General features: G+C 42.0%; 1 protein-coding gene across 4 annotated transcripts in view; it reads right to left on the reverse strand.

The window, feature by feature from the left end:
* Positions 1-11,669, reverse strand: part of gabrg2 (gamma-aminobutyric acid type A receptor subunit gamma2) — a 44,861-nt gene extending 33,192 nt beyond the window's left edge. For all 4 annotated transcript variants that reach the window (XM_037467478.2, XM_037467477.2, XM_037467476.2 and 1 more), the window contains exons 1-3: positions 11,123-11,669; positions 5,021-5,160; positions 2,096-2,163 (exon numbers count right to left, since the gene is read on the reverse strand). In XM_037467478.2, coding sequence (XP_037323375.1) covers positions 2,096-2,163; positions 5,021-5,160; positions 11,123-11,238 — 324 coding nt within the window. In that variant the 5' untranslated portion in view covers positions 11,239-11,669. The remainder of the gene's footprint in view (positions 1-2,095; positions 2,164-5,020; positions 5,161-11,122) is intronic.
* Positions 11,670-11,682: the final 13 nt, after the last annotated feature.

Consider the following 11,682-nt stretch of genomic DNA (forward strand, 5'->3'; position numbering starts at 1 on the left):
CACTTTTGTCTTCAGACAAGAGAGTTTATGCTCCTCTGTTCCTGGCCAGGAAGTCCCTTTGTTCCTCCTAAATAGTTCTGCTGAAAAAGACCATCCTGAAGCTTTCAACCTGAAAATTAAATGTTTATCGGGGCAATTAATAATTCCCCTTGTTTGGCTCAAGTAGTATTGTAACCACATTACCATCCGCCCAGTCAGCACTTTGTCCTCAGGCTACAAAACCTCTGCTATTCAAACCGTGAGAGAGCCGGCTTAGAATATATATACGTAAGAGGTATGAAAAGAGTCGCGGGCAGAGTTGAAGAGCTGAGGTGAGATTTATTGTGAGAGGGAAAGGAGACACAGTGAGTCAAAGGGATCAATCATCAAGTCTTTCATATTTATTTTATTATTTGGAATGGTTGAGTCCTGAGGTACAAAGTGAAGTTCAGCAGGCATCATCTTGTGGACAAAAGCTTAACATCCATGTTTTTTTGTTCCCCTCACCTATGAATAGTCTGAGATCTTTCCCGAACACTCTTCTGTAAAACACAAAACCGCTGCAAGCATCCAAAAACCGCCAAGAACCGTGCAGCTCTAAATCCATTCTCCTTCTATTTCTAGATGTTGGTCTGCCCCGTCACTTCCCCCTCTACAACCACCGTTATAAATTTTCCATACTTAAAGGATTACGCCTCCATTATTAAGATTTTAAAAATAGTGTTCATGGATTGTTAGCTCTTCAGAAAATCCACCTACCACATTTGCCACGTCATAGTGTCAACGCACGAGCCAGGCCTCTGTAATTACGTAAGAATGTCGTCACACACACACACATGTTCTCACTGATCCAGCCAATGCTTCCCTTTCACTGTGACTGCAGTTATTGTAGAGTGGGTGTTTTAGCAAAGACCAAGTCCAACGGGAACACCACCACGTATAGAGCAGACTCTGCTCTGCAGGGAAACAATAGAAGCGAGGTTCTCAGCGGGGACGTGCCGCAGAAAACAGTGACACATGAAACAACGCTGACGTAAGGTTTGCTAATTCTTCTTTCGATCAGAAGGACGTTTTTTCTTTCCTCTCCTCTGCACTACGGATGCATTTAGTTGCTGCGCGTTGCTTCTGCATTACCAACGGAGAGCGAAGCATCTCGTTAAGATTCAGTTCTAACTTCTGAAATTGTTATTTTTAGGAATGGGACCACACTGATAGAGATCAGTTTTGGAAGAGGACATTGTACAAAAAAGCTGCGCTCCCACTCAAATTGGCAGAAATAATGGTGCATTAGTTGTAAAAGCAATAAAACAATTTGTCAAACTGATATCGATAAATGAATGCATAAACCCAAAAAATCTAAAGTTTAACCTATATATCATGAGAATTTAAGGTCATTCATCCGTAGATAACTGAAATAAAGAAGAAAAAAAGCTTTTGTATGCTACCTTTCAGTAAAGAAATGTTTAGCAAAAACAAACAGCTTTGTAGTCAGTTAACGCAGTTACATTTCACACAACCAGTAAACAACTCAAATGTGTCACTTTCACCATTGAACAGATGGCATGATCCAAATTCAGTCAGAGGTCCAAAACAATGAACGCATTAAAACCAAATCAGGGGGAAATGACCACCTGCCATAATAATTTGAATACAGAGAGCTTGAACAGGTGACACCACGGATGTCGCTGATGCAATTCTTGGCAACCGCATTTCTGAATTTTTTTATTGCATGAAATGCCAACTCGCGTGACAAATTCCAAATATATGTTCAATTGTTTATCAGCATTTGAGAAATGCATCCCATTTATCCCCTCCAGTGCAGTAGTCAGGGAGCTGATTGACACCTGCATTGTGCCGCTACACTAGAAGGGCGGTGGCGCTGCATAGCGATTAGCTGCACCGAACCGATCCAGCGTGACAGCAAGCATCTGCTCTGCTGAAGTGTGCTTGAGCAAGACAGTGAAACCGTGCCAGGTCCAGAGAGCCAAGGCTCTGGATCATTAGGCCGAAGACATTCTTAAAATAAATATTCGCTCTTAGTCGCACATGCGGTTTAAGCCTGATTATTGATATCAAACATTGTCATGTTAACACAATATTTTCCAGTATCACTCACCATGTTGATGGCATTCACTGGGCCAATGCTGTTGACAAACATGTCTGTGTGGATCACTGTTGGTTTCACTGAAAAAGAAGCACAAGAAAGTCAGTACTATAGTTATCAGTCATTTATCATGCACATACACAAGACATTTCAGGAAGTTTTCTTTGCAACTATGGGGTTACACCAGCACACATGCATCTGCATTACAAAGCAAACACCTTTGCACACACATATCTTCGAACAAACTCATGTCCACTCTAGGCCTGGGCGTAATGGCCAAAAATGTAAATCATGGAATTTTGTAAGATTGTAAGCGAGTTAACGTAAAAATGATCTGTCCTCTCCTCTGCACTACGGATTCATTTAGTTACTGCGCTTCACCGTTATCAACGGAGAGCAAAGAAAAAAAAACATCTTTTCTTCCAAAGCATCTCGTTAACATTCAGTTCCAACTTGTGAAATAGTTATTTTTAGGAATGGGACCACACTGATAGATATCAGTTTTGGAAGAGGACATTGTACAAAAAAGCTGCGCTCCCACTCAAATTGGCAGAAATAATGGTGCATTAGTTGTAAAAGCAATAAAACAATTTCCACAGACTTGCCTTTGTGGACATAAACAGCTTATTGCATCTTAAGGTAGGGAAGTGGTTAAAAGAATAATGTGAATTCATTCTGTTTATTATTTATCTGAACTTTTACAGTTGTAGTCTGAGCTGGACGTGGGGGGTTAATCGGGAGATGCCTCCGCCATTATTTCAAATCGACACTCGGCCTAGAGACCCACCCTCCTCTGACTCTGATTGGTTTGTTTCAGGTTCACGGCCAATCAAACCAACAATGGCTGCAAATATTTCCCAATCACGGGCAGAATAGGACGAGGCTTCACAGAATTCGGGTGGGATTATTTGCACGTGATGCTGCATTGACGACAACTCGGACAATACTGGACAAACCCTGTCCCGTATTGATTCAGATTGAACAGGACGCGCTATTTTATTCTCAAATAAGGGACAATTCCGTATTTTAAGGTGCGGGTGGCAACCCTAATGTCAATAGTTCAGACCAAATCCGCTCCATGCACGAGCAATCATCTACACCTATTCATCAAACTAACTGTACAACTGTCCTCTCCATTGATCTCTATATTATCTTAATTGGTCTTCATTATGTGAATCAATGTATCTTTTTCTAGAAGGAAATTACATTCTGTCAAAGTCATGGATATATTACGACTAAAGAATTTTCCCTGTTTCTGTCCTATTTGCTTCACTTTTCAATTGCACTGTAGACTCCAGGGGCATTAAAATTAAATGAGCATCAGGATGGACTTCAAAGGGGAGGCCGAGGCACATTCAGCAATTAATCCGAATCCACAGCATTGCAGCGCTTTGAGGAGTGGAGGAGAATCTTTGCTTTTGCCTTGGTACGGCTGGTTGCTTGGTTGATTGGTTGGTGGATCAGATGACACTGTAGCCAGCTAATTATAACCCCTCTGTAGCTGTGTAACTTGGCAGCAGCTGGAATACCACCAGTGAGCAAGATCACAGTGTGTTTGAAGTTGATGGTTAAGACGGTGGCAGCCAGCCGCCCAGCTCTCTGGGCTGCTGCTGCACCTCAAAGCAGATCTGAGCTGCTCTCCAATTTATGGCGCAAGCCCACTTCTAAAGTCCTAAGAATAAAAAATGCTGCCCTTCATGAAATGTGGCACATTGCATTGTACAAATTATTGTACCAGACCAAGTGGACACGTCCATGTTACTTTCATCTTCTGCCATCATTTGGACAATTTATTTGTCATGCTTTAAAGCTGCATCGGGTCAGTTCTAGGCCGTGGTACTCTGGCCGTTGTTTTTCTCCACATTAAATCATTTGAAGATGCTCCTTTAGGGAAAGCGTTGACACCTGACAGGCATATGAGGAACTTCTCACTGGCCCATATATTCTAGGTCAACAGTGGAAGGAGTAGTAACGAAGACCACAGCAAATTTCAAATTGGGAAAAAACTTTTTGGAGTTTCTTAGCAGCTGAGGGGTTACACCCTTTTACAATGTCACAGGCCAGTTACACTGTTCCTGTAAGGGCATTAATTCAAATCTATTCCTACCACCGACTGCTTTAATACAGCACTAACATCTCCCCGTCACCGGTGGTATGTCTTTATTATTCTGTAAGAGTATGTGACAGGTTCTGACTCAAACCTGTTTCCCAGGAATACAGACCCATGAATCATCAAGTATTCAACGGGTACTAAATTTCGCCCTACTCCGCTCTTGCAGATGGACTGTAAGTCTTGAGGATAGACACTTATGCACACCTCGGAGCCTTGTCCGGCTGTCTGTCAACGTGAAGGTTGGAGTAAGACACTTGTCCCTTTCTCACATCGACAAGACAAGGCCAGCTACACGGACCATGAAGGCCACACGTATCTTGTCACGCGATACGCATAATTATTATTTATTTATATTCAACCACAACAGACGACATCCACTCCTCTTTGTAAACGTGTCCTAATGAACAGAAGAGGGTTTGCATCTATTCTGGACAATCCTTGCTCATCTAGCACCACTGAGCTAGCTGATTTTACACCTCAGCCGAGGAGGACGGCTTAAATGATTACATCCCGCGCTGTCACAAGCATGAGCCTCCTCCACTAGTAGATGCACGCTTTGCTTCTTCGCATTGTTACGGGAACGAGGTTTAGTTCGCTAGAGAGAAAACATCAGTCAACGTCTACAACACCCGGCAACACTCACCCAGAAAAACAATCTAGATAGATGAATTGCCCCACAAGTAGGATGTATAGGAGGTATCATGGATTTCATGGTGAACTGTCCCTTTAAGACGCAACTTCTCAAATTATTAATTCGCCAGGACTGTATTTCGTTATGATTCTGTAACTAATAGTCCATTGAATCGTGAGAAATCATCACCCACCTCCGATGTCAGGTCTGAGTTTGTTGTCGTATCCATCTAGTAGGCTGTTTAGGACGTGCGTGACGTCACTCTCGTACACTTTGGGAGTCAGCACCCACGTCTTGTTAGTAGCCTCGTCATCGTCTTCAGTCTGGAAGGAGCTGCGAGGAGGAGAGAGAGAGAGAGAGAGAGAGAGAGAGAGAGAATACATTTGATGTTTGAAGAAAAAAAAAAAGAACAAAGAGTTTTTTTTTTAAACCGTCCTCTGCTTTCTTGAAAAATGGAATTAAGGAGCTTAGAGAATCGATCAAAAAGGTATATTTTCAAGGCTTTTCCTCATCACGTTATAGCTGTAGCTTCACTTTTGTTCATAGGATTTCTTGTGAAACAATGTAGTTGCAGCACTGAAAGATGCCAAATGAGTTCCATAAAAAGTCAAATGAAGTCATAATTTTGTCGGATTAAGACATGAATTAACTTTAGTGCACATTCAGTGCAACACACAGAACATTCACACTTTAGGGTTATCGTTCATTCATTTGTGGTGAACCGCCCTTTAAAAGTTGTTATCTCATTACGTACCAGATGTACCAGATGTTTTTTATAAGGTGAACTTAGGTTTAGCTTATATCTAGTGGAACATACATCACGGCATATCAGTGTTAGCCATCACGCCATCTGGGAGCACCAATTGCCTATGTGACACATTGTTTTCATTATTAAATGTGTCCTCTCAAAAGCCTTGTACTAAATTTTTCCCCAGTGCAAAACCATGCCAATGTTTAATTTAAGTAATGTGGTTAGGCAGTCAGCAACTTTGCAGGCATGAGTCATGCAAACACAGTTATGACAGCAGACTTTAGTATTAATGTTGAGAGTAAGTCGGACGCAAAATGAAATGGCCACCTGGACAGATTCATCACAGGCATTTGTAAAGTAAAATGTTTTGACTTTTGTTGGCTTCCATCCAGGTAACCACCTCACCGCCAAAAAGTGATGTGACACAGAACGAGTTCGATTGAGCTATTGACAAAGCGCCGCGGTGCCGTTCACACAGAAAAAAGGCGGTAATCTCTTCAAGTAAAGGCGAGGACGGGCTGTCCCCCTCACGGTGTAATTGTAAGGCTTAATGGCATGACAGACACTCAAAGTACAAGGTTTCACTACCACTAGAAAGTAGGAGACTAAATCTACCCACTGCTTCCAAAACTACCTCTATATATAGAAAAAGAGCACAATTATGGCTACCATTACTTCTTACACACCTTTGGGGAGGATCTAAATTTATAAAACGTTTTATATCTCGTTCTATTTGTTTGATTGGCCCTGTATCCATATGCATTAAAGAGAGGCCTACAAAACTAATTACGTGGAAGCCTCAGATGAGAGAAAAGACTGATAATTAACACAGATGTTTACAGGCACACAATGCATCATAAAAAACCAAGCAGAGAAAAGTAATAGACTGTTGTTTAAATACAGAATGATGAAGTGAGATATAGAGATATCTAGCAAAAAGGGTTTGGAGACAGCATAAAATGAATGAAACATTTGGCAGTACTGAGAGGAAAAAGAGACTTCTTAATTATATAGTCCATAATCACGAGGGGAGAGGTGAAGGAAAACGACAGTTCCGATAGTAAAGCACAAGTATTGATGGATTTCTCGTGATCTTTTAGGCTGGTTGCGAGGAATTATGTTTGGACCAACACTGTTCTTCAGACCTCATTAAGTTCTATCCATCTTCGACTACAATACTCGTGCCTTAAACATTAAAGCTTGATATTTTTGTCAGGTGGATCCTTTTATATATGCCATTCAGGATGTCATAAAATATATATCCAGGGGGGATTTGTCTCTGGCACTGACAGGCTAGATGTATGGTTGCATAGATGGGCATATAGAGTCAATTTGGGGATATGGAAACTCGCTAAAGACGAATAGATCATAAAAGGAAGAGTCATGTGTTCTCCTCTGCGAGCAGATCTGATGTTTTGCCTACTAATGCGGTACCTGAAGATCCCCGGAGAGTTCTGTGCCAGCTGTGTGTGTGCGTGCTGTTGTGCGTTTTTGTGAAGATATTAGTGTTTGTTTTTCATGCATATGCATGTTCGCAGCTGCGTACGTAATGAAATTGAGGACTGGAGTTAAGTGTTGTGTTCACATCAACTCTCATTAAGCACGGCTGATATTTTGAATTATTCTACCCCTTCGTATTTCGAGGTATTGTCAATGAACACTCTCATCAGCTCTTCATGGAGCGGTCAAATCAGATCAAATTAAAATCTCAGGTTCCATGATCCTTCATGAGAAGGTCTAAGTAGGTTAATAGCAGCAAAACCAGCTATAAAACATCTCTGTCTGTATCATTAGTACAAACAAAAAGTGCTCTTGGGGTATGATCTTTGCATGTTTTTAACTGTATCAAATAAAGGATTCAAGTCTGGTGAATCCTCGTGCTAATTAACAAACAAAACAAAATTGGTTCTTCACCTCTGGGAACAACACAATAAACCTATTAAGAGCTATTAGAACCACGGTAGAAAATGCCTGGACATCTTTTTCACGATTTACCTAAGGTATATGTATATGTGCTATTGATTAACATATCAGATCCTCCTTGTGGTACTCACTTAAAATTCAACCGACAACGTGGACTGTCAGCCTGCTATACTTACTCTAACCGACCTCAGCTAGTAAGGACAAGTGTATTTACAGGCTAATCTCCAAATCCCATGAATACATTGAAGCTGGCATGCCAGCAATCAACTACAGTAAAGCAGATTAGGTCAATATATGCATTGCTGCCAATGTGCTGTAAAGGGTCAATCAGTAATGCTTTAGTCATACATTACTACTGATTAGTCATGAACTCATCCATTCATGTGAATTCCAGCCACATACATTACCATGAAGGGAAAGCAAACATCAGTAGACTAGTTTTTGACAGTTCCTCCCTCTGCTATAGTTTTGTCTTCCACCAGCTGTGTACCTGTCTCCTTAAAATAGAAACACACCAACTCCCTTACTTTGGAGTTAGTGTAGTGAGTGATCTATATTTATCCCCGGGATAAACGGCTATGACTAGTAGACTAGTAACTAGAAATTAAGGACATTGGGGAAATTACTTTAGAAATAGACACCCCGAAATAAAGGCACGTTATTGCCCAATAACCATGGCCCCTCTTCGAGCTGCATATGGTGCTTAATCGGATGTGTAATTGTAAGTAATAACCACTGTTGTTAATTCTCAAAACCTCCATCCCAGGAAACCTGAAATAACTTTAAAGTCAAAGATTTTGTGTGATTAAGAGCAAAGACGGGAAGCTGGGAAATGTTGCAGGTGATGGGGGAGTCTGGGTCAGTCTGCTGGTCATGACCCCACCTCAACCTGATCCCGAATCAGCGGATGTGGATGGATGGATGGATGGATGGATGTACTCGAGTAAACAAGAGCCAGCAAAATGTATCAGCATACGCTGCCATCTTTCTAAATAACCGATTTTTTCAAACACATGAAACATACGTCAATGCAATGCTCATGTTTACCAACACTATACATCTCAACCTTTTCCAAGTGGTTTCAGCAGTTGAGATGCCAGAAGAATTTGTCTCACTTCCAAATAAAACAAGAAAGAAACTATTGTTTAATACATAATTATTCCAACTGCAAATGTGGATGTTTGTTACTGACAACGTAACTGTTGTTGATGTTTTTCTTAAGACACAACTACATTGGGCATGGCAGTGCTTTTGTTGCCAGATTGCATTGCATTGTTTGTGTTGACACAACATTAGGTATACAACATTGACAGCATACATGATGAGGGATAGAGTTACATCAACAACACAACATTTTTACATCCGAGAGATATTTTTAAAGGATAATATACAACCATCATATTTAAAAGAAATATGCCCTATTGAGGACTATTTTTACCTGCAATGGAAATAATGTATTTTGTTAACAACCAGCATTACAGTCGGTAGTACTAAGTACTAAGCTTTATATTTTTCATATATGTGAAATTATACAAAGTGAGATATTATTTGTTTGGCATAAGAGAACGATGTGTAGATCAAATGGTATTATTTTGGACTATTTGGACACTAATTAAAACATGAACAGTCTCATTGGAATGTGAACTACTGTCACATGTACATGTATCCAATGTCAGTATCCATCAAACCAGTATAGACTCTTGTTGATCCATGGAACCAGTACATCAGGTCAAGTCCTACTACGATTATAGTTGGAAAACAAAAAAAAGACATTTCTAAATAACAAAGAAATAAACTCCGGTGGATCCAAAATCATGAGCATGTGATGAATCCTATCTGAAACCTAAAATGCTGGAAAACGGTGAACATCAGCTCTAAAAAACCTGCGCAAAGCACTTCCTCACTCTGACATCACTTCCTCCTGCAACGGCCATGTCATCTGAATGAACTAAAACACAGTAGTGGATCCTGTCCCAACATCTGGAGCCAATCCATAGACTGAAGGAAGAAAATGCCAAAACACTCTTCTTGACTTGAATAAATCCTATTACCTTTACACGAAGGACACGACTGTGCATTGGTATCCACGGTGATGCAGTCAGAATCACTACACATAGTAGCTGTCAATGACTCACAAAGAAACATAGATTACTGAAAGCATCCCGGCGGCCTTGAGAGATGCCTTATGTAAGAGGTCCCACACATGAATCACAAATAAAGTCTCATCCAAATTACTAAGCCATTAGCTGTCCTCTAACAACTACACAACACACATGGATTATGTATGCACTATTTGACACAGACTACATCTGGCTGTGATAGGGGGTTACTAGCTCTGAGCCACATGAATTGCATTTGCACAGGTGTTCACATCTGGAGCTCTCGTTTGGCCTCGATACGATTATCTAAGAAGCACCGAAATGTTGCATGGGAGCTCCTTGTTTATCAGTCATCAAATCCATAACTTCCACGTCGAGTCGGCGTCATTAAATTGGGCCAGGTGACGTATGTACCCGAGCCGTATCCCGCTTGTGCTTTTCTGATTGTATGAACAGGCCTCACGATGAAGCCTGGCCCACTGGGGCAGGGAGCCCCGAGGTCGCGGTGATTGAACGCTGTCTGATTAATATCTTCCTCCGGCAGAGAAAAAAAGAAGACGAAAGCCCATCTGCCATCCTTCCCATTGCCTCCTCTCATCTTAGTACATGCGGAATAATGTCTTGAAGGGGGATGGAGGGCAGGGGGGGGGGGGGGGGAGGGTAAAGCTTCTCTCTACAAACTCATATCTGCACCTCTTTTCCAAGCTGAAATGGCAGTTTGTGTGTGTTAAGGATGACTCCATATGTGTTATGCTTGTCCTTATTGTTCCTTTACACTTGCATCACTGTGTGATTGTCTGCCATTTTGAAATGCTTTTTTTTTTTTCTTCTTCTTCTTCTTCTTCTGATTTCAAACAGGCGAGATGAACCACATCCTCGTTCAGACTCTCCAGTGGTCTTCATTGCGAACGATTGTTTGCATTAAAGCTACTCGAGTAGACCTCGGACACCTGCGTTTGGCATCGACGCCCCGGGCTTGGAGCGCAGACCTGGTCCTCGAAGCCTGCTCGGCACAAGGCTGCATGGAGCCTTAGCTTCGAGCACATTAGCCCGGCCACCACTATGCTGTTTCTAGCACTGAACATACTGCGAGCGCTGCTGGGCTCCTCGCAGACGTGTTAAAAGCGCAGTGTTAAATCATCTGGTTTCCACGGGCTGGTTTAGAGGATCGTCGCCGGTGACTTATGTAAAATTAAAAAATAAATAAATAAATTGCGATGCATGTGTCGCTATAGGTGTATTCATAAAAAATAAAAATAAAAATGTACATCACGCTGGCAGGTTCGAACCGCGATGGAACACGTGATGTATGCACAACATGCCTTGCTTTTTCGTTTTGTTTTAATATAAAAAGAGGTCCATCTAATCGCCCCGGTTCCCTCTGAAAAGCAGGGTTGTGTTGGCATTGGATGGGAGGCGCCGCAGCATCACGCGTTGTTGCTAATAAGACACACGCAAATCAACGAAAAAGCGACATCGGTTCGCGGTATGGAGGGTAAACGCGAGGGCATCGATGGCTTACCTTGTAGGAAGATTAACGACAATAAACACCCAGAGAAAAAGCTTCAGGGGGAGGGAAGGCTTCGCCATTGCTGTCGAGCTTTTGGAGGCAAAATTCGGTGAAGCCTTCGTCACCATCTTCGTTTCCTCTTATTGCAGATGGACGTGTCCGTCTATTTACTGTGAGTCCTCCCTGCGATACATAACGCACGTTAGCGGACAGCGGGTCTGCAAATCTAGACCCGAGGCGGACGTGCGTTGAAGCGAAACCAGCCGAAACAAAATCGATGCGAGTAGAAAGGTTTTTTTTTTTTTTTTTTTCGCGTGTCTGTTAGCGAATCGTCAGTCTTAACAGGGCCCTAATGAAAAAAGAAAAAGGAAACCCCCGGTAATATGCAACTCTAATGTTGAGCGGCTGGAAGAAGAACAAAAAAAACAACGGAAGAGCCTCAGCCTGAATGCAGATTAACACTGGGGTCAGAGAGGAGCGGATGCACGTTGCTGCAGCACGCACCAACACATGCGTGGTTTCACCGAGCGGAAGCACGGCTGCACCGACTCCGGTGAAAAAGACTTAGCACG

This window comes from Pungitius pungitius, chromosome 16 (assembly GCF_949316345.1).
Source record: "Pungitius pungitius chromosome 16, fPunPun2.1, whole genome shotgun sequence".
NCBI classification, from domain to species: Eukaryota; Metazoa; Chordata; class Actinopteri; order Perciformes; family Gasterosteidae; genus Pungitius; species Pungitius pungitius.